This window comes from Pholis gunnellus, assembly GCF_910591455.1.
Source record: "Pholis gunnellus genome assembly, chromosome: 17".
In the NCBI taxonomy this organism is placed as follows: Eukaryota; Metazoa; Chordata; class Actinopteri; order Perciformes; family Pholidae; genus Pholis; species Pholis gunnellus.
This window is the reverse complement of record NC_136544.1, coordinates 18,073,962-18,096,308: the sequence shown is the minus strand read 5'-3', so window position 1 is coordinate 18,096,308 and position 22,347 is coordinate 18,073,962. Positions and strand designations below refer to the sequence as shown.

General features: G+C 38.9%; 4 protein-coding genes across 6 annotated transcripts; 2 read left to right on the top strand and 2 right to left on the bottom strand.

Annotated features, from left to right (window-relative positions):
* Positions 1-2,258: 2,258 nt before the first annotated feature.
* On the bottom strand, positions 2,259-10,311 carry LOC306709937 (putative E3 ubiquitin-protein ligase MGRN1). 2 transcript variants are annotated; one of them, XM_079178258.1, is made up of 16 exons: positions 9,991-10,311; positions 8,652-8,770; positions 8,416-8,504; positions 8,177-8,323; positions 7,496-7,613; positions 6,996-7,062; positions 6,850-6,893; positions 6,715-6,762; positions 6,429-6,497; positions 6,166-6,325; positions 5,959-6,068; positions 5,566-5,780; positions 5,070-5,181; positions 4,942-4,987; positions 4,730-4,834; positions 2,259-4,030 (listed from the first exon to the last, which is right to left on the bottom strand). In XM_079178258.1, exons 1-16 carry the CDS (start codon positions 10,076-10,078, stop codon positions 3,903-3,905), a joined length of 1,665 nt encoding a protein of 554 aa, XP_079034384.1. In that variant the 5' UTR covers positions 10,079-10,311; the 3' UTR covers positions 2,259-3,902. The 2 variants fall into 2 exon arrangements, with proteins under 2 accessions (XP_079034384.1, XP_079034385.1); XM_079178259.1 differs by having other exon boundaries at positions 2,259-4,015.
* Positions 10,312-13,634: 3,323 nt separating this feature from the next.
* Positions 13,635-15,434, top strand: cdip1 (cell death-inducing p53 target 1). Its single transcript, XM_079177911.1, has 5 exons — positions 13,635-13,684; positions 14,046-14,193; positions 14,398-14,550; positions 14,852-15,128; positions 15,306-15,434. Exons 2-5 carry the CDS (start codon positions 14,118-14,120, stop codon positions 15,415-15,417), a joined length of 618 nt encoding a protein of 205 aa, XP_079034037.1. The 5' UTR covers positions 13,635-13,684; positions 14,046-14,117; the 3' UTR covers positions 15,418-15,434.
* Positions 15,435-15,534: 100 nt separating this feature from the next.
* Positions 15,535-20,326, bottom strand: polr3k (polymerase (RNA) III (DNA directed) polypeptide K). The gene is made up of 3 exons (XM_079178300.1): positions 20,102-20,326; positions 19,863-19,950; positions 15,535-18,961 (listed from the first exon to the last, which is right to left on the bottom strand). The coding sequence occupies exons 1-3, from the start codon at positions 20,210-20,212 to the stop codon at positions 18,834-18,836; spliced, it is 327 nt and encodes a 108-aa protein (XP_079034426.1). The 5' UTR covers positions 20,213-20,326; the 3' UTR covers positions 15,535-18,833.
* A 266-nt stretch (positions 20,327-20,592) lies between these two features.
* Positions 20,593-22,188, top strand: snrnp25 (small nuclear ribonucleoprotein 25). 2 transcript variants are annotated; one of them, XM_079177193.1, is made up of 5 exons: positions 20,593-20,900; positions 21,250-21,340; positions 21,553-21,652; positions 21,745-21,819; positions 21,900-22,188. In XM_079177193.1, exons 1-5 carry the CDS (start codon positions 20,691-20,693, stop codon positions 21,955-21,957), a joined length of 534 nt encoding a protein of 177 aa, XP_079033319.1. In that variant the 5' UTR covers positions 20,593-20,690; the 3' UTR covers positions 21,958-22,188. The 2 variants fall into 2 exon arrangements, with proteins under 2 accessions (XP_079033319.1, XP_079033318.1); XM_079177192.1 differs by having other exon boundaries at positions 21,547-21,652.
* Positions 22,189-22,347: the final 159 nt, after the last annotated feature.

Sequence of the window (22,347 nt, the reverse complement as noted above, 5' to 3'; positions counted from 1 at the left end):
TTTTTTAGTTACTTTACTTTTAAAGTTACTTTTTTAGTTACTTTACTTTTTTAGTTACTTTTAAAGTTACTTTACTTTTAAAGTTACTTTTTTAGTTACTTTACTTTTTTAGTTACTTTTTAAGTTACTTTACTTTTAAAGTTACTTTTTTAGTTACTTTACTTTTTTAGTTACTTTTAAAGTTACTTTACTTTTAAAGTTACTTTTTTAGTTACTTTACTTTTAAAGTTACTTTTTTAGTTACTTTACTTTTTTAGTTACTTTACTTTTAAAGTTACTTTTTTAGTTACTTTACTTTTAAAGTTACTTTTTTAGTTACTTTACTTTTTTAGTTACTTTACTTTTAAAGTTACTTTTTTAGTTACTTTACTTTTTTAGTTACTTTTTTAGTTACTTTACTTTTAAAGTTACTTTTTTAGTTACTTTACTTTTTTAGTTACTTTTTTAGTTACTTTACTTTTAAAGTTACTTTTTTAGTTACTTTACTTTTTTAGTTACTTTTAAAGTTACTTTACTTTTAAAGTTACTTTTTTAGTTACTTTACTTTTAAAGTTACTTTTTTAGTTACTTTACTTTTTTAGTTACTTTACTTTTAAAGTTACTTTTTTAGTTACTTTACTTTTAAAGTTACTTTTTTAGTTACTTTACTTTTTTAGTTACTTTACTTTTAAAGTTACTTTTTTAGTTACTTTACTTTTTTAGTTACTTTTTTAGTTACTTTACTTTTAAAGTTACTTTTTTAGTTACTTTACTTTTTTAGTTACTTTTTTAGTTACTTTACTTTTAAAGTTACTTTTTTAGTTACTTTACTTTTTTAGTTACTTTACTTTTAAAGTTACTTTTTTAGTTACTTTACTTTTTTAGTTACTTTTAAAGTTACTTTACTTTTAAAGTTACTTTTTTAGTTACTTTACTTTTTTAGTTACTTTCAAAGTTACTTTACTATTAAAGTTACTTCTTTAGTTACTTTACTTTTAAAGTTACTTTTTTAGTTACTTTACTTTTAAAGTTACTTTTTTAGTTACTTTACCTTTAAAGTTACTTAGAGTTTTTCAAATAAAAATAAAGTAACTAAAAAAGTAACTTTAAAAGTAAAGTAACTTTAAAAGTAAAGTAACTAAAAAAGTAACTTTAAAAGTAAAGTAACTAAAGAAGTAACTCTAAAAGTAAAGTAACTAAAAAAGCAACTTTAAAAGTAAAGTAACTTTAAAAGTAACTAAAAAAGTAAAGTACCTACTGACAACAGGAAGACAGCGTTATGTGACACACTGAATTGGATTTACACGATGTGGTCTATACTTGATATAGAGCAACATAATGCATGTTTGCGCGTGTTCTCTAGCGCCACATAGTGGATACAGGAACTGGTGAAATATTTGCACTACATAATTTCCAGTGTCACACAGTCCAATCATTAAAAATAAGTCTAACTTGTGGGCTCGCTGTCTGATGGTCGCAGATATTTATGGCCGCAGATATTTATGGCCGCAGATATTTATGGCCGCTTCTGCCGGCATCCCGCCAGTACCTCCGACGTGCGGGAGGATACGAGGGCCCGTACATCGCTGCTTGCAGCTTTAATTTCTGTTGGGTCTTGTCTGTCAATAAAGTGTAACAAAGACATGACATGCGGTTTATGAAAGTATGGTTTTAATTCAAGATACCCTATTCATTTAAGATACCCTAGAGCACTGGAACTAGAAAGCTGAGGGACAAAACAGTTAAACCATCATTGTCAACGGATTAATTAGAATGGACTCAAAGCCACGTGGATGAATTCACATAAGCACACACTCATTTACAATCTTTGTCTCTAAACTGGCCAAAAACAGTTATCAAAAGTCCTGTTGAATCCCAATGAAATGTAATACGTCTAGCTGTCATTATGCAAAATACACAATTTTTCACTCTTAAACATAGATTTGTTTTCTCAGTGTCTGGAGACCCCCAAAGTGTCAGAAAGGTTATTTCCTGTAACCATATATATAATGTCAAGGTATAGAACGCCATGAAAAAAAGGCTTAAAAGATGTTATATACTATAGTGATAGTATACCATCACTATGGGGGCGACTAGCTCACTAGACTAAGAGGGTTGTCTGGTAATTGTTGAAGGTTCGATCCTTGGCTGAGTCGAAGTGTCCTTAAGCGAGACACTGTCCCCTTAGCTCCCCGGGCACATATTAAATTAAATAAACATAAATAATGTCAGCACTAAATAAGTATTGGGATGAATCACAAAAGCACTGGTAGTTGAAGTGCTGAATATTTGTTCTTTATTGTCATACACATGCTGCTATACACACAAGGAAAAACAGTATTGATTTTACAGAGAGCCACAAACCACCTGCTGTGGAGTTATCCTGGATACCAGGTCAATAGTGGTCAGAACAGGAACAGGAAGGCACAGTATCAAGTTGAAATGGCACAGAAGAGGAGGGGAGGGAAAGACAAAATAACCATGTTACTTAAAAGCAGTGAGAGGTTTAATCCACTACAAATTCACATGCAAATGTTAGCCCAATTATTAAAATGCCATGTTTGCACTTATTGCATTGGATGTGGTCCTTCCAATCAAACATCCGCTTCAACTTAAGTACTAAGATTAAATGCATAATTAATAAATGACAATAACATAGTAAATGAACAGTTCAATTTCATATTGCAACAACTATAACAATATACATTTTTCCAGTAGCATGAAGTTTGCGATAGAAAAAAAAGGCTCTGTACATCAGCATCAAAATCCTGTCTACGGGATGAAAACTGTTTTATATTGTAGTATTTATACAAACACTAATGTCCAATGCAACAAGCAGCCATATCACTTCAAGGCACATAGATCTATACGCATGGCGCTACACGTAATGGACCATGTTATGTAAATGTGTCGCAGCCACACTAACACCAGACCCCCTTTTTTCGCAGCTACATCACAAAAGCAGACACCGGCATTGCCACAAAAAGACTGTACAGTGATCTGCGACATCTACGACAAGCACGCTTACTGCGCAATAGTGAGTCAGCATACATGTAGCTGGAGCGTCGATGCTTGTTGCAGGCGTTTGCTATCTTTGAGTTTAGCTGTTAGGATGTGAATCTGTAGCTCTTATTGATTATCCAAGTCATATATAATGTGCATGTTAACTGAATCTAGTTTCTTTTAATGTAATATGCAAGAATAGAATTTTGGAGGCAACGACACAGGATTCTAGTACAGTTATGATACATAGATATCACATCATTGAAATAATATACATGACATGTAGATGTTTAAGACGGTAGACAATGTAAATTCATCTCTTCATGAACTCTTGTTATAAGGAATGGATTATAAACGATTTTGTCGGAGTGCAAAATCACTTCAAATGAACAAACGATACATACAAAATATGTTTTCAAATTTCTGCTCATAACCCAAATCAGCCTTACTGTAAAAATAAGTTCTCAAGTCATTAATGTATTTCACTGATGAATACAATATCTAGACACAAACTGTATTTATAAATTCTTCTGAATTTAGAGTTAAGGAATTGATAGTTAATTTAAAGTAAGTGTGCTTAAAACCACCACGACAGGTAGTGAAATATTTCTGGAATCCACATAACACGACCACAACTCTGGTCAAGACACACAACTGAACACCATCTGACAGTTCATGAAATGGTTGTTTTTTTAACATCAGTCATAGAGTAAGGTACCAAGAACATCTTTGCAGGAGTCAAATTTCTTTTCTCATGTCAGAGACATTTAGTCCTGGTGGACTTCCTTTCGGGGCTGTCGTTGGCTCTGATCAGTGAAGTAGAAGACTGGGTAGAGGGTTGTAAGGAATAGAGGAACTGGATGATCTTTGTAACGCATAAATCTGTTCTGATGGATGCGAGGGAAGAGGAGAGATCAGAGTCAGGGGTTGAGGTGCTCATCTTCCATATGAAGGCTGCTTGTGGGACACAGAAGAGGCTGGCTGGAGCAGTTTGTGCTCTGACTTTTCAGGCTTTCTGTTGACTCTGATGATCCTGAAGAGGGAGAAGCTATGAATAAGCAATATGACTCAAAGTGAACTTTCCAGTCAGACTTCACATAAATAGAGATGCAAATATAGAAACAGTGCTCATTCTTGATGAGATGGGCCTATCACAAGAATTTCATGTGATAATACCTGCTGGATCTTTTGTTTTTCTAGCTGGGATAGAGGTCAATGGATCTATTTATGGGGAAAGGGGATTCAGTGAGAGCAGAAGAGCTCATACAGAGAAGCAGAGCAGACAGGAAAGCCTACATACCACAGTTATTCCTCCATACCAATAGAGCAGGAATCAGGACCTAGAGCTGCCCAAAGTGAGGCGGTACGAAGGGACAAGACGGCAGGAAACAGATGAGGAGTGTTAGGAAACAGAGAGGCACAATAGCACACAAGTTAGATGCAAAGCACAGAGAACCACAGCCTTGAGTCTCGGCTTTAGGAAAAGAAACGTTAGAGAACTAGAAAGTTGTCAAAAATAAGCAAGAACCGGGCGATTTGTAGTTGATAATGCTATCAATCTTAGAAACTGCAGTCAATGTTTGATCCAATTTGCTCTAAGCTGTCTGAAAGTACAGGTCTATACTGTATATGGCTTTATAGATAAATAGATTACATACACGGTGCATATTGGGCTGTTTTCAGGGGCGTAAAGATTATTCTTGACAGTCGTATATTTCTTCTCTTTTCCTGGCAGAGAATTTCTCACCTGGCAGAGACAAGTCGCCCGCTGGGTCGCTCTCTGTTTTGGTCAAGCTGCTGTGTTCACTGCTGCAGTCCTGTAGGATGTCTCCTCCAGAATGCATCCTGTCCTCTGGATCACCCAAGAGAGGATACATGAATCTAACCCTCAAAGCCAACAAATCTTTACCAGTTGCCACATAAATCACTGTTCACTGACTGGCAAACGACAAAACTCACCATCATCTGGAGACAGAGATTCTGCCACATCCTCTGTGGCTGTGGCCTAAAAGAAGAAGGGAACATGACTGGTTAACGCTTTTGTTTGTAGCAGAGTTTAAATGTCAGTTGATGCGGTGGCGGCTTACGTCAGTGGGGGCGGGGCTGCTGGACAGCAGTGTGTGTGGCTGAGCATCAGACACCTCAGACAGCTTCTCTTCATCTTCTTCCTGGATGGGAGAGGATGGAGATCTGAGGGTGCTGGAGAGGAGGACAAGACAAAACAAACAGGTCATTTCATCAAATGGACAGATTTCACTCTATTTACACCGTAAACAACAAAAAGATAATGTCCTCTAGATGTGGTAGTATTTAGATATACTTTACAAACGTAAGGCCATTAGCAGGTAGTAGCTGCATTCCACAATCATGTCATGACTAAACCCATATGGAAGAAAATCTGCAGCAGCCACAGTAATTTACCAATGTGGAAAATAACTGAACACCACGTCAATGTATTAAACAATGTAAAGTGATGTTTGCTCTTAATGTTACAGATACAAACATATTCATAGTATGTCATTTCCTGTCCAAACCTGATTTCTTACAGTAATGTTTTTGAGCGCATGTACGGGTAAACTGTACCTGTCAGGTGACTTGCTGACTTTGCCTTTCTGCAGACTTCCATCACTCAAATGTTCTGGGGAGCTCAGCTGCCTGCTTTCGCCGCCCGGACCCCCTGAGAAGTTAATGTCATCGTAGAGAGGGGCAGACGGGATGGCAGGAGACACTGACTGCAGCCCATTCAGAGCCTCTAACAGAGAGATCGGTTCAAAGCCGGGAGGAACCGAGTCTGTGCCCTGCAAAGGGACAGAGACGAGGATCAGACGTCAGTCTGTGTTCAGTAGTTCCTGAAATAGTTGCTGGATGACATCATTTACAAAGTTGCAGAGGCAAAATGATAAACAATCAAAATCTAGATTTTGTATCGTCTTAGCCAATGTTATCTGGTTATACACACATGTACATGAGACTTACTGAGTGCTCGTCATGGTCCATAGTCTGAGCCAGAACAGGGCTGAAGGACACCGGGGAAAGAGCACCAGGCTTTTTCCTCACAGCTCTGATCTGCAGCAAGGCTCTGAAGGCTGGTAACACAAGTCAAACACAATAATAATGTAAATACTCTAATGACTACTCCTAAAATAGCATCAATTAAGCATCTTGAAGAGCAGAACTTCTTACGCAGCCTGCAGATGGGACAGTTGTTGGCCTGGTAACGCAGAGTGTCTGCGCAGGAGTTGCAGAGACACAGATGTCTGCAGGGGAGGATGAGTGTATCTCGCAGGTCAGACAGACAGACAACACACTCGTTGCTGTTGTCACTGTTTTCATCGTCGGATGGCTGGAAAAAGAAAACAAAATCAAATCAAAAGCAACACAAATAAAACATGAAATAACTTTCACAGCATAGTGATTCATGAATATAGTAAAACGTTCCCTGAAACCTTGGTTTCTTGGTTGTTTTTGTTCTCAATCCCATAGATCTCCTGTAGGAGGTAGCTCACACGGTCCACCTGATAGATACAGTAACAGAAACGACGCAAAGACATGTATGGTGAAAAAAGAGAGAAACAGTGTAATAGTGTATAACCATGTGATGAAGGCCTGTGCTTATTGGTTAAATGCATTGTGAACTCCACAAGGATGTGAAGTAGCCAGCCAGTGGGGGACGGACTCAGCTATGGGGTGATGACTCTATAATCATTCAAATAAGGACATTCATAAACATACAATTTGCTTCTGCTTCAGAGGCTTGACGGAGAAACTGCCATCAACGTGCTGGAGATGAAAAAACAAACTTGTTTCAGCTAAAAACTTGTTTTATTGAAATTTAAAACAAATCATTTTAATTAGATGTATACGTACTCTTTCAAAGGCTGCCAAAAGTACGTGAGCGTGTCCGAGACAATCTGTAAAACAACACACAATATTTTGGTTACCAAAAATGTTTACGTCCTATTTATTTCAGCAGCATCATTGGTGTGATTTCCTTCCTGACTCTAGTGACCCACCGTCTCCTTCATCCACCACAGCTTGGATTACCAAAGGAAACACACCGCGGTCGAGGTCAAAGTTCAGCTTTAACAGAGAAGAGACAGATTGAATTATTCAATGAGGCACGGCGACATAAACCGACACACGTGGAGACAAATTGATTTAGTGACGTGTGATCAGGTAACAAACTCCACAAACTGCTGCAGATACTTCTCTTCATGTTAAAGTAATACAAATATAAATGGGCAGACCGAGCTCTTGGTGCTAGAGCTGTGTTTACTCTCCTCTACAAACGTGTTGAGTAACAAAGACATGTTATTTAAATTCATTCACAGATATTACCCGATAAATTCCATCATCTTTAAATGTCGTATTAATATTTAAGACAAATGCTCTTTCTGTAATTATATGTCGGTCATGAAACTAAATTTGTTTGTAAACGTTTTTCCTTGAAGACTTATGCTATAATTACAAACTGTATTGTTCATAAAAATGTTTCAATAGAAGTTATACTTACATCTTCCTCTTTCCACTCGGTGAAATCTATTTTGAAAGACGGCATGGAGAACTGTTGGCTCACCCCGCGCTTGTAATGCACAGTTTCAGAGAGCAGCGACGGACTCTTGGGGCTGTATCTGCACACAGTATGTTTCAGAGAAAGATGGTCAACGTGCAGGAGGACCAAGAAATCCTGGACGCGTTTTTTCTAACTGGGCAGTTTCATTAAGACAATTGTCTGTAAGGAAATCATCTTTAAGTACTCGTTACATTAGACATCTAGAACCCCAGACAAGATGAAAATAAAGACAACTGAAGAGCAGAGCAGGACCGGAGCAATATCTGATGCAGCCCCGTAAGAAACACCTCATCTTTCTGTCTCCTCTCATCGTAACACGATAACTTCAGAGCAAAACGTTACTTTCATCTTCTTCTAAGTCTCCTGAGCAGTATCCATGGTGACTGGAGGTTGCTAATAACTGTATCTATTCTAGTCTGTGTGTTCTCAGGCTCGAGTCTCACTATCCATAAAACAGAGTTTAAATGTCTCTGGCACAAGGTTTTCCACTAATACAATGCTGCTTTGTTCCAGTCTGAACAATGGATCCTCTCAAAGGCCGAGAGATGTGGACCCCATGTTCGTGCTCCCGATAGTTATAGCTTCGTCTGACTCTGTCCCATGAAAAGATGAAGCTCTTACACTGCCATCCCGTTGGAGAACTCCTCGAATGCTTGGCAGTAGAGGGTGATGGCCACCCGAGCATCAGCATCGAAGGTGAACTCCACGCCGTACCGAACCTTTGGTTTCGCACCTTCCTCCACCGTGGTGTCGGAGTCATCTTTATACCTACAATCACACGGTTTCAGACTTTAGGTGACAGAGGAGGTTCTCTTCCTTTAAACAGTTGTTTGCTTTTACACTGTGTCTGTTATTTTTACCTGACCAAACGCAGAGAGTCCTTTCTAATGTTGACCAGACTCCTCAGGGTCTTCACGGGCTCATGGGGTGCAGGCGTCACGTATGGAAACTATTGACATAATAAGAGCAACATGGATGATGATATTTGATTTGTAATCATCAACATGGTGTGAGATAAAATGTAGAACTACATCATAGTTTTAAAGCTGTTCTCAGATGATTAACACAACTGGATTGAAGAAACATCTGTTTTTACCTGCACTGGCCTATTTCCAAGAAAATTGAGGTCCATGTTTTCTCCAAAAAGGTATCCCTCTGGATGCGGTGTGTCAAACTTCTCTCCTCCCATAAAGAAGTGGCTCGCAAAATAATTCCCTGAAGACAAGAGGAAGAAAAACATGAATAATAAAAGATGCAGCAAGCGACATCATACAGCAACACCGATCATTTATGACTTTGTTTTTCTACATGTTTTCATTAAAGGGACCTCTCTGTCTGTCAATGTTATCAATATCTCAATTCACATACAGTTACTTAAAATGATCTGCCTGTAAAAAATTAAACGGTTTATCTATTGTTGGCTGAAGTGTAATATGACTCTTTGGAGCAACATGTTCGAGCTCATGGTTCATAATGCCGTCATTTCAGAGGCAGGAGGACAGTAGACTTCAACCCCCAAACAAAGTCAGACTGGTAATCATAACTTATATCTTCAGGTTCTCTTCTTTGTGTTTTTGCATCTAACGTAAGAATATAATTCATATGAGAAAAACAAATATAAAGTCACACAACACCATGCCATTAATGATCTCTACCTGTTGTAGCATGAATGTGATCATTCATATTTCTATATCTCAACAAGAGTTTTTTGAGGTGTAATCCTTCTAACCATCCTTAAATAAAATAAGAAGATTAAATAAGATGAAAAGTATGCATGTGTACTGAGATGGAGATTATATGACCAGCTGACAGTACAGTGTGTGGTATTTTTATGGGTTTAAAGTTAAATCTCGTGGCATCACAACTCCATTCTGTGTTTTTACCGTTTGACAATATCTTAAGCACATTGTAATAAACACGTGACACTAAGACATACATATCTTAGACACCTTTGAAATAGCACACTAACAAGAAACAGAGCCTGAAAGGTCGTGTATGGAAGCTGAACATCATTGGGTGTCATGTCTCTGGCTGTCAGAGTCACGTGTTCCTCAGCTCCTGTTGCTTCAATTCTATGCGGATGAAACACTTTGACGAAGTCTGTACATGAAGCTTGGGTGTGAGGAATACAAAGCTCCGTGTGTTATGACCACGATCTCGTAATAACAATACACCAACGTGCAATACTCTGACAGTCCAGTAGCACGACTCTGTAGACAACAGAAGATGAATAACGTGTGATCCAGACAGTCACCTTTCTACACGCTCATGATCTAACTGAATACGAGCGGATGATAATCAACAGACAATAATCAATCATTAACGTTAGAGCCTAGCTAGCTAACGGCAATGTGTGCTCGGTGCCTCCGTGTTTATTCTCGCTTACAAAGATACGTGATAGTGGGAATAATCGATTCAACCAAATGACTGCTTACCCGATTTCGGAGGAAATCGATAGGCCGAGTTCGCCTGGATGTCGATGTCCTCAACACCAGCGATTCTGCGACTCAGGATGGACCCCATCGTTCTGTGTTGATGTTAGCTAGCTAGCAGCTCGGCAGCTAACAGCGCGTTACTGCTCCGATTACCGCTTTCTTTAAACGGACACTAAGGTCAACAAAAACATATATATATATAATCGACAATATGTAAACGCTTTCGTTTACATGTTACACGTTCAGTGTGATCAGTGGCTATGCTGCGGAAGCTAATGCTAATGCTAACAGGAAACAAATTGAGACGAGTGAGACGTTCTGTTGTTTATCCAGAGCTGAGCTAATGGAAGTACGAGCGAATCTGATTGGCTGTCTCCGAGCGGTCCAGAAGCGGAGGGCGTTCGCTTTTAGTATTGGGACCGCCCGGTGGGAAGGGGGTCGGGAGGGGAAGGGGTCAGGGCAAGTGCGTCGATTGTTTATTATAAACCTATAGGGACAAAGTAGATGCAATACAAATAAAAGTAGAGCAAAATCAAAACAACTGTCTGCCTTTTCAATTTGTTTCATACAAAGCCCAAAATATCGGCACATAACACATGAAATAAAAACATAATATGCACAATAGATTGAAAATAAGTAAATACATGTGTATACGGTGCTCCAAAAATACATACATAAATTAATTTACACAGCTATTATTTTGAGGTATCGAAAAGCATATTGTAATTTTAGTACTGTCAGTATCTGACATGGTGTTTAACAATATGTAGGCTAATGTTGATAAATATAATCACAGTTCCTCACTGTGATTCTTGGAGTGCAGTGTATTCTCGTATTGATGTTGGACTGTACTGAGATGCTGGAGAAATATCCTCAGTATCAAGTGGGTACAGGTCAGTCTTTACTGTCCTGGAGATGCGGGTCCCGTCAGCCGTACAGTTTTTCATGTTGACTCCCCAGCTAGCATTTTCGGAGACATCAGTGCCTGACTGTTCCATTGTTTTGACAACACCGTGTGGCCTTAATACAGACATGGACTAACTGTGAGTGACTCATAAAAAAATTAAAAATGTCACCATAAATATCTATGCCATTTCCACTAAAGGGTGGCAATGTAGTTACTACTAGCTAGAGAACGATGACAATTATAATTCCGTGATATGTTTGTGTTTCTTCGTTTTATCTTGGTCACATTAATTTGAAAGTATAGACCGGAAGTATTTACCTTGTTTTATATTTACATCAACGCTAACTTTATTAATGTAGTATTGTAGTTACCCGTTGTGTCCACTAAGGGGCATATAACCCTACAATTCTAAATACACGTTGGCCAAACTGTTGGTATAGATACAATCGTTATTAATATATACTGCCCTCTAGTGGCCACAAGGTGGAACTTCGTTACACTAAATTAATCAAGATAGCATTAATGCGGACGTTACTTTCGGTAGGAACTTTGAAAATAAAGTAACCACACTAAAACAAAAAATAATAATAATAATACAATTAATTATAAATAGTATAATGTATAATATACGTTTCATACCAATACACAAAAAAATATTGCTTTTCAATACGAATATATCATCTGAATTTACACTCATTCAGTATTTATGTGTAGTACCGTGGAGGTGTGCCAGTGCCATTGCATGATTGATGTTACTGTAAAATAATATGACGGTTTGGAAATCCCCATACAGTCCTTACACTACCAATGTTCATGCTGCTAGTATACCTTCAACTTCACCAGACTGGATAACAATGAAATCGATCATTTCATGATATTGTTTGTTTCTTTTCGTTTTATTTTGGTCACATTCATTTGAAACTATAGACCGGAAGTATTTTTATTGTTTTGTCTGTATTGACATTAGCTTGATTATGTTGGTTAGTGTTGTAGTTACCTCCCGTGTCCACTAGAGGGCAGATAACCCTATGAAGAGACTTTGGCCAACTGTCTTCTCCATTAGACTCCATTTGAGAAAACAGTTTTATTGATACATCAATACTGATGCTAATGTTGTTATTTATAATAACTACATTAATAATTTGTGGCCCAGCTTGATTTAATGCTTACATGGACTTAGTTATTGAATATAGTGCTGCAGTGTCCTCACAGCACATTATTATCGAGACAAATCTATGAATACAAACTACTGTTACTTTTTATTATAGCACACGAATAATGAATTTTATATATTGATATTAATAACAATTTAACTTTTATTAACACTATACAGTCTATAGTTAAAATGTAATGTAATGCAATTCCTCGCTGTGACCAATCGTTAGCTATTAAACAGTAATATTGCAATTACCTTTTGTATCAATACGTACAATACATTATTATTATTGATATATATTTGTACAACTCATTATTTGTTGATTATTACCGGATTAAGCATATCATACCTAGATTAACTCATTTTAACCAGTTTGCCTGCTACAGACGTTGAAGTTAGCGTCAATACAGACACGATATCATACTATCATTTCCGGTGAGCCCTTTCAAAATAAATAGGATCATGTATTTGTATTTTTGTTGTTTTTGTGTATCGCACATGTTTACTTGATACGGTAATACGTATAAAAAGGTAGGTAACGTTTCAACAGATACACTTCTCAAAAGCACTTACTGCCCTAGCATTTTACTGTTTGTAACTTACAATCTTAGTCTTTCTTATTGGGGTATACATACTATTACTACACATTTATCACTTGTCATCTTGTGTTTTGTGTGTGTTTTTTTTTTTTTAAATACCCTGCCTGTGTGAAACATAATCAATGACGCGGGGTGTAAATCCGTGTGAACGGATGTTGACTCTCATCAGGAGACAAGCTGCTAACGTCAAAGTACTTCAGTTAACGTGACACCTCCGTCGGGAAGCATCTCTCTCACAACCAGGTAATGTGTCTTTCAGCTGCAGCATCACCGACTCGGTGTTTTACAACAATAAAGACGGTTTAGAGTCGTTTCAGCGACGTGTTTCAGGCTTTATATCTTCAGTCTGTTGTTCCTAGAATGGCGACGCTAGCTAGCGTATCGACAGCTAGCAAAACATGCTTTGATTTGTCTGAAAAACAACAACATTTTCTTCCAGGTTAGATTAACGTTAACCATCTGAAAACACACACACACACACTCGCTGTCAGTCGTTTCTCAACACATTCAGCTTCACGCTATTATGAGCCAGGTGAGATAAATTCCCTGCGACTTGGCAATTAGCCAACACTTAACACCGCCATTATTTAACGTACCGTTACTCTAGATTCACATTAACACCAGGGCTGGTTAGTGCTGGCCTCCATTACGTAACTCAGTTATTCATGGTTAGTTGTGCAAGTAGCGTTGAGCTGGATTATCTGGTGGAAGGATTACACGAAACACCAGCTAGCTAGTTTAGCTGGGAAGCGTTAGCATCAATGCAGGAGAAATGCCTCAAACAAAAGGTTGATTGTTGTTGTTGTTGTAGTACATAAAGTCAATGCGATGGTGTTTCTCTTTTGTCTTTAAGTCTTTCTGTTTGGTGTCACTCAGCTGGTTTTATTTACATGAGTTCAGTGGTTCTGTAGCCTGAAGTGACATTATCAATATTATTGTTATTTACCTTATTAAAGTAACTTTAACATGTTTCATCATGTTACAGGTAGTGGCCAGATTCCTCAGGTGGAGTCTCTCTTTTCCCAGTTGCAGGTAAATATTTTTCCCCTTTAAAGACATGTATTAGTGAATATGTTGACAGAGCCTCAATCTGTTTACTTTTGAAAAAACACTCTTTCACAAACACATTTTTTAAGCCACAGGACTCCGTTAGTCTCTAGTTTGCTGAGTTCAAAGTTCCCCACAGCTGGCCACAGTCATGTCATCATAGTAACATTATTTGGTTACTCATTGATATCAGGTAGTCGGGTCACAAAGCTTCTTAAAACCTACGCTGTTGCTCTCAAACCTGCTTCATTGGGCTCTCTGACTGTTGCTGTGAATGTTTCATGACTTGAGTGAAGTCCGAGCCGCGGGACTCAACCTGTGAATGTGTGTTTGTTTTTCCTCACAGGATAAAAGTCCAGAGGAGTTCTGCTGGTAGCTCCGCGTCCGGCCCCTTCCCCTTTACAGACATCCGGCCAGTATGTCCAGTGATCCTCCTCCTCCGTACCCTGGAGGTCCCAGTGCCCCGCTCATCGAGGAGAAGAATGGACAACCTGGTAATGAAGCTAAACATGCAGGATTTTGGACCCTGACCGTTGCACTTCTTGACTATATTTTAATCATTGTGTATGAGTAAACTGAAAACTCTTATGAAGAGGAAACACGTTTTGAGCAAACTGATAATCAAGCAGGGCCAGCTGTGAGGTGGTTAGAGTATGATTTATTTTTGCATGACTCAAACCTGTGTTTTCTTTCTTCAGTAACAGGTCCTGTAAGAAGTGGTCCTGTACAGGGACAGCCGTTGCCTCCAGACTACGGTCCTCCACCCTATGAGGCCACACACCCAGGCTTCCTCCCCCCACATGTCCCTGGAGAGGGGCCCATGCCCATGCCCATGCCTCCACTACAACCAGGTGCTGCAGACAGTCTGCAAATAAACTAAAAATAAGCTGACACACATATGTCATAACATATGACTCCCTATTTTCAGAAAGAGCAACATTAGCTTTTATTTGGAGCCATGTTTCTGGCCTCATGACGGGACAAAATGTATTCGCCTTTTATCTCAGTTCAGCCCAGGTTCAGTGCTCCAACGTCTGGGACTTTACCCCGCTAACTTTCTTCACAAACTATCCTAACTATCATTAAACATGACAAGTTGATCTGTGTCTAACCTCATATACATTAGATTAAGTGTTATTTACCTCTGTGCAGGTGGCCCCTACCCACATCCGCCCGGTCACTTTCCTCACCCGATGCCGGGACAGATGGGCCCTGGTCCCAGTCAGTTTGTCCACATGGGGGGTCACACAGCGACCGTCCTGGCTCCTCCAGGAGCAGCCACCACTGTGACCGTACTGCAGGGGGAGATGTTCCAGACCTCACCGGTGCAGACTGTGTGTCCGCACTGTCAGCAGGCAATCGTCACCCGCATCACCCACGATGTTGGCCTCATGAACTCACTCTTCTGCCTCTTCTGCTTCTTTGTAGGGTAAGTGGCATAACTGATGAAGGTTACCCAACAGGGGTTAGTGATGGGCTTTGTTGGCCCTGCACCAGCTACATAAAGAGAACCCGGAGAAGCTCGGATCACGACACACAGCAGAGATACCGTGACTTCTCTCTGCTCCGTCGCAGCGTTACATGATGTTGTGTTCCTCACTTTCAGGTGTGATCTTGGCTGCTGCTTGATTCCCTGTCTGATTGATGACCTCAAGGATGTGACGCACACCTGCCCTTACTGTAAGGGCTACATTTACACATACAAGCGTATATGCTAACCACCGACAGCTGTATGCTAGAGACATGTACATGCACACACGTAAACTCACAGCCCCTCCTGCTGGTAGTGACAGCCCCCCCCCCCCCCCATTTTGCAAAGTGTTGTGTAGCCTTCTTAAATAGTGCAGTTTTCTCATTAGTTCACATAATATTTACTGTATATATATATCTTTCAGCAGAATTCTTTCATGTATAAACATTCATTTGAAATGTACAGAAGATGTAGGGCACTAAAACATACACGGCGATGGATAGGCAGCGTGGTGCATCTCATCCTGTAAGGAATCCTGGAGAAAAGGCATGTGGAGGTACGCATGTTAGCGGGTAAAAACATCCGGATGGACAGGAAGGAAACGAAAGCTGTGAAAATGGTCACTATTTATTTCAATTCATCTGTGAATCTTGCTGGAAAGCAGGCGTAATGAGGTCAAACATGCTGGGTTAGCCTCATCGTTTTTTTTCTTATTTATTTTATCTATTTTAACGAGTTAATATTGAGAACTGTGAACATTTCTGTCCATGTCTGATCATTGTTCTAACAGACCTAGTTTTCCTTTTATTATTATTATTATCCCTTTTTGAATGTGAGCAAACTAACGAACCATTTCAGCTCGGTAAACTGATGTATCTGCTTGTTTGGGAATGACCGAGATTGATGTTTCTTGCTATATTTATTAATCTTCTGGGCTTCAGTCACAAAACGTTCAGTGATTTACGGTTACTTCCCTCTGTCCATGATGTACTTAATTTTGATAATAATGCCAAGATTTGCACTTTAAGTTGGAATTTAATTTCCCCCGCTGATACGTTCATATTACCCATCAACCCCAGCTGTCATTGGTCTTTGAGGACTTGCATCGTCGTCTCATGAGTAAAAGCAGTTTTATCATTTTAGTAGACTTAAAGTAGAGCCGACAGAGTTTCACCGTTACTGATAGAGACGCACCGACAACTTAGCAATCACACGTCCTCTCTATAAAAAAAGTGTCAGCTAACACATTACAGTGGTGGCACCATCATTATCTCAGAACATTGTTCAGCCTGTAACACTCCTAATGTGGCATAAGCCTTTAAGATTACCCGCATTGCTAAGATGCATGTTAGAGAAAACCGATGTCTTTTGACCAATACTAACTAGAGACCTCTGCTAGGAGTAAGCTTCAGAATACATGATTGTATCCCACATTGTGATTCCATTGAGATTACTAACAATGAGACAACCATTGTACGCCCACCACAGCATGCCCAATCTGCGGTTCACAAAGTGCAGTTTGTCTGCATGAGCCACACATCAAAACAAACGATTCTCACTGGCTAGTCTCTTGACTCTATGCATTTGATTTATTTTCTTCTTCAGGATAGATAAACTGTGCAAGAAAGTACATTTTGAGTTGAAGGATTGCATCAAACTTTTAATACAAAGTACTGTATGCCATTGTTGTGGGTCTGTGCTAGAAGTATCATTAATTTTGCCGTTGTTTAATGAACAATGTCAGTTTAGGGATATTTCATAATCTCATTGGTCTACTTGTGCAAAGTGTTCTGCTACGTGTTTGCTGTTTGATAGCCGATGCGTGACGTGGTGAATGCTCGGCCCGTGTTACTGTCGCATTGAAAGAACACGTGCAATGCAGTTCAGCACCGAAACGCCAGCTTGTTCCATTTTACAACTTTAATAATGAAAATTGAGAAAAGGAAGTCGAGAGTCAGAAACAGAGACAGCTCGCCTTCAAAATAAAAGTATGTATGAAGTCATATTTCTGCCTCTTTCCCACAGATTGTGAATAAATTGCCAATTGGCGCAACCACTGGAATTGTCTGTATGGAAATATATTATCTATTTATTTAATTAAGGGTGCTTAAGCTATTTGGGTGAATGTTGCAGGCTATAGTGCTGAGACATGAATATGTTCCCTGATGCTGTCACGACATAACGCCACTAAGGGGTCCAATGTGAAATCCTTCATTTATTTACTGTTGCACTTTTACCTATTCTACATGAAACTAAATTGACAAACAAAAAATGTTTTGCTGGATTATCCTCTGTGGCATAAGGAAAGTGGATTTATGTGGTCAACACAGCAGTGCTACTCTTTAATAGCATTTTCATACAGCAGTCCCCAGCAGGGTGCACATGTTTCTGCTCACAACACTGGTCTGTATTACAATGCTTATTTACAATAGTAATAACCTAAAACACATTTTCACTTCTCAAATTGCTTTACTATTAAATCAGACTATTTCAGACTCATTTGTCGTCTCGGAGCCGATTAGCTGGCCTGACATGTTGCCATGATGCCAACGGGCAGAAAACCTAAAAGGTTAAAAGTAAAGCAACTTGAAGAGTGACGGTATGTTTTATATGTTATTACTATTGTTAATAAGTATTGTAATACGGGCCCGTGTTGTGAGTAGAAACGTGTGCACCCTGTTAGACGTTACGGGCTGGCAGTGCTGCGTTAATGTTTGAAAGTGAGTTTATGTGGTGAAATATAATGTGGAAGCACTTCATACACTGCCCAGAGGATAATCCTGCAGAAGGATTTTTATTTATTCATTTATTTTATGTAGAATAGTTAAAAGTGCAAACAGTAAATAAACTTGAGCCAGCAATAAAGTTTAAGTTAATTCAACTCTTTACAGTCTGACTCATGAAGTCTACAGCCTGAAACATTCCCCCAAATAGTTTAAGATTGATGACACAATGAATCATTACAATCAAATAATTCAGTGTTTGTGACCATTGGCAGTTTATTCACGTTCAGTTGTGGGAAAGTGGCAGAAATATGACTATATATACACAGTTATATATTATGTTCATTGTTTAGAATATGTAAAATGGAACAAGCTGACGTTTTGGTGCTGAACTGCATTGCACGTGTTCTTTCAATGCGACAGTAACGCAGGCTGAGCATTCACCACGTCTAGGCAGCAACAAACTCACATGTAGCAGAAGACATTTGCATAAGTAGACCAATGAGATTAGTCAATTTCCCTAAACTGACATTGTTCATTATACGACAACAATGAACAATGGAACATGAATTATACTTCGTGCACGGACCGTTGTGGATAATGCTGGTCTGCACTGCTCTCTAAATGTCTGTGATGTATAACTATGCGAGTCAACATTTGTTTGACCGTTGTATACAGGTATTATTTTATCAATAAAAATCAGAACATGACTTTTCCTTGAAACTCAATTTAATATTTGTGTGTGAAAATGAACTGTGCAAGTATGATCTGAAAACACAAAAAGAAAATTGAAGTTTCTTCAGCTGGGCCTGTGCACAGGAACTGGACATCAGAAGAAGAGTTTCCATAAAGCCTGTTGCCATTAAATACAGGCTATAAAAAGGGACAAGGTATGCTACATAAGCATTAAATACATTAAGATTTTCAAAGTGCAAAGATTTCAGTCTTTCCATCTGTGTCCACACTGGGCATGGCAACATTTGTAGAAAGTGGTCATTGGTTCGTCAGCTGATCTGGTCTGAATCTGCATGAAATACGCCCGGAGATGTCCACACTTTGGACAGGTTTCTGGAAACGGATACAAGTAGGAAGTGTCAGCTTGCAATCACAAGACATTGTGGCGTTTGCCATATTTGGTTTACACCGTGCAAAAGAGAAGACATCATGTATAAGACGATACAGCTGTAAAAGCTCACCTGATTCATATTTAAATTAATAAAAGAATCATCTCCAGGAAAAACAAATGAGTGTGCATGCAGCTCTTATTCTCTGAACTATTTCATGACTCAGAACAGCTTTGCAAATACAAGACACACACGAGAGATTAGAGTTGAATGAGAGCTTTGTCGGTGGCTTAAAATAAAAAGCTGAATTTAAATATAGCCCTGAATCACATATTGAGATCACATTATTTTATTAATCATGAAACTGACAGAATTGAAACACCGCTGACAGTAAACCATCGTGACACAGTGTCATTAACTTATGAGAATTATTATTAAAATATCAAACATCCATAAAATAACAAAACAAGTGCTCAGATGTCCAAATCAGGCTTTACACACAAGATGACCACACTTTTGCATGTGACTCAGTTTACTTATTGCTTTCATGTTATTTAAAAACTGTGGAGATCTGAGATAATTAAACAAATGTTTCTATGTTAAAACCATTTTGTGAAACAAATTGTGCAAATCATCGAGGTGGGTTTATTATTTTGCATAGCATGAATGTCATGTGTCTCATTGTAAACATGCATTACAAGTCAGAGTTAAGGGTGTGTGAACGCGCATGTTGGGGCCACAAGGCTGAAGAATAATGTAAAGTACTATTTAACCAATACCATGTTTTCTTTAGATGAGACAGCACTTGCTTTAACTGTATCAAGGCGAGAGACTCGGGATTACTGTCCTCTGATACAGTGATAAACTGAGTCCCACACACCATGCATTCATGTAATGTCACTTACCGGGAGTAGAGTCCACGTTTTCCCAAGCTGCAGCTCCACCAAGAACATCATCCACCTCCTTCAGCTTGGGATACTTTCTGTAATTAACCTGCAGAAAACAAAAGTATGTCAAACACAGAGACACTTCAGTCACGTGTCAGCCAAGCAGCAACACCTCCTTTGTCCAAACGTAGACATTAAACATCACACACTGAAGTTACGCGATTTCTGCCGTGATATTTCACGTCAACATAACTCACCTTTCTTGTGATGTTGTGTACATACGGACAGGTATTGCAGGCGAATCTCATGCACTTCTGTCCTTCCTCGACAATTAAAACGTTTCCGCAGGTTGGACAGAACAGAAGCATGTTACCCGGGATTATATATGTAGCAAGACGCTACAAACCAAAGCAATCTCAAACTCAATGCGAGTACTAGTTTCACACAGTTAGCAGACTGTTAAGTTCTCCCCGCTGTCGGTGCATGTGGAGAGGCGGAAGTGGCTGATGAAAGCAGGTGCTACTCCTTTTATCGCTCGGTGGGAAACGACACATTAAACGACATAAGGAAGGACGCGGTTTATATTGATTTAAAACCAAATCCAAAAATGATATCACCACTAAATAATATTAAACAACCTAAATCTGTTTCTTCTCAATACAATACCAAAGTAGAGTGTGAATTTCCGTCCAATGAGGGGAACTAATTACACTGAGCTGCGGTTGCCTTCCGGTATGTATTATTTACCGTACACATTGTGTGTTTACTTCATGGCTGTTTGCAGCGAAACTAGTTCCCACTTCAATATGTTAAGTGTTCAGGAGTAACTGTTTGTTGGACAGCGTGATGATGGAGAAGCAGAGTCAGGACACTGTTGGAGGAGGACTGTCTGTAAAGGATGAAGACGTAGAAAACGAGAACCTGACAGAGATGGCATCCTTAGACGAAGAGGAGGAAGATGAGGAGACTCTTCCTCACTCAGAGATCTTGGATATTTTCGAGGAGGGACTTGCTCGACTTGTGCAAGACCCTTTACTCTGTGATCTGCCAATTCAGGTTGGGTTGATCTGTCGGTAATTCACTTTATATGAGTTATCGTGAGGAAAATATTAAGTGTTAAAAAACAGAAATATGACATTTACATGCAGTACATTCATTCACACCTGGTTGAAAACAGAGCTGGTCACTATATATATACATAAAACATGGAATCTTTGAAATCCATAGCATGCATTATAGTAAGTCCTACAAAACATTAAGAAGAATAGAAAATGATTGCTTTATAAAAATGTGGTTAGCTCCCAAGTTTGATAAAACAGAGCAGTGTGTTATGTGGGTGTCAGAATCAGTACTGATAGAAGAAGTGCTGTACATGTCCCTTCACCCTGATCATCTTTATCTTTAGGTGACTCTGGAGGAGGTCAATTCTCAGATTGCTTTGGAGTATGGCCAAGCGATGACTGTGAGGGTCGTAAAGGCAGATGGAGAGATAATGCGTGAGTCTTGATATTGTTTTGTTGTTTCATTTTGAACCTAAACATTATTTTCATAGACACTGTTTTCTGATCACATAATTATGCATTTAGTTTCATTTGTGCACATCACTTCACATTTTTTTAAATGATAAAAATAATTGTTTGCAATAGATTTTGTAAAAGTTTATTTTTATCAACCATACCTTGAAAAAATCTTCCTCCCTAAGCCATAGTGGTGGTACAAAATGCCACTGTCCTTGATCTGAAGAAGGCCATTCGCAGATTCATGGAGCTGAAACAACAACGCGAAGGTGGAGTTAAACATGTCAGCTGGTAAATACACTCACAAGCACAAGATAACATAAAAGGGATTTAAAATGAAATGACCAAACTGATTGCAACGGTGTGCTTCCTCTCTTTTACAGGAGATATGTTTGGAGAACGTATCAGTTAATTTTTCAAGGGGAAAAGCTTGAAGATGACAAGATGAGGCTTAAAGAGTAAGTAAATAATCACTTCCTTTACTTGTGATGCTGTTATCACCAGCACTGTTTGACTCTGTATATCTTCATGTCTTCAGCTACGGGATCAGGAACAGAGATGAAGTGACATTTATGAAGAGACTCAGGAAAAAATGAAATGTCACAGCCAACGTTTGTCTCGTCAGGAAACTACACCAGGTGCTACACTGGTGCTACTTGCCCCGCAGACAGGAAATGACTTTCACAAAGTATTGATGGTTGTTTTGGGGCTTATCTTGAGCACATTACAAACTGAGCATGTCGCTCAAAGAGGGTCCATGTAAATAAGATATCTGGAGATGTTAAGCCCCCATTTTACTGACAAGTGTGCCGGGATTTTGTATAGTTGTCCGCAAACATTAAAACATATTAAAGAATTTATTTATTTTGTGTTTGTGTTTTACTTGCATCTCAACAAGAGCATTCTGTTACATTTCCATAGAAGGCAGTTGTAACCCAATGATTTGAATATTTCCTGGTATAAGTGAACAGTGCATGGCCTTGTTG

Coding starts and splice junctions, on each gene's coding strand:
- snrnp25 (XM_079177192.1), top strand. CDS start 20,691: ATGATGGAGAAGCAGAGTCAGGACACTGTTGGAGGAGGACTGTCTGTA. Junction 21,341..21,546: donor GGCAGATGGAGAGATAATGC/GTGAGTCTTGAT, acceptor TTCCTCCCTAAG/CCATAGTGGTGGTACAAAAT. Junction 21,820..21,899: donor GACAAGATGAGGCTTAAAGA/GTAAGTAAATAA, acceptor TCATGTCTTCAG/CTACGGGATCAGGAACAGAG.
- LOC306709937 (XM_079178258.1), bottom strand. CDS start 10,078: ATGGGGTCCATCCTGAGTCGCAGAATCGCTGGTGTTGAGGACATCGAC. Junction 6,326..6,428: donor AAAACAACCAAGAAACCAAG/GTTTCAGGGAAC, acceptor TTCTTTTTCCAG/CCATCCGACGATGAAAACAG. Junction 4,031..4,729: donor GGGCGACTTGTCTCTGCCAG/GTGAGAAATTCT, acceptor GCTTATTCATAG/CTTCTCCCTCTTCAGGATCA.
- polr3k (XM_079178300.1), bottom strand. CDS start 20,212: ATGCTTCTGTTCTGTCCAACCTGCGGAAACGTTTTAATTGTCGAGGAA. Junction 19,951..20,101: donor TACACAACATCACAAGAAAG/GTGAGTTATGTT, acceptor TGTTTTCTGCAG/GTTAATTACAGAAAGTATCC. Junction 18,962..19,862: donor AAACGTGGACTCTACTCCCG/GTAAGTGACATT, acceptor ATCCGTTTCCAG/AAACCTGTCCAAAGTGTGGA.
- cdip1 (XM_079177911.1), top strand. CDS start 14,118: ATGTCCAGTGATCCTCCTCCTCCGTACCCTGGAGGTCCCAGTGCCCCG. Junction 14,194..14,397: donor GGAGAAGAATGGACAACCTG/GTAATGAAGCTA, acceptor TTCTTTCTTCAG/TAACAGGTCCTGTAAGAAGT. Junction 14,551..14,851: donor CATGCCTCCACTACAACCAG/GTGCTGCAGACA, acceptor ACCTCTGTGCAG/GTGGCCCCTACCCACATCCG.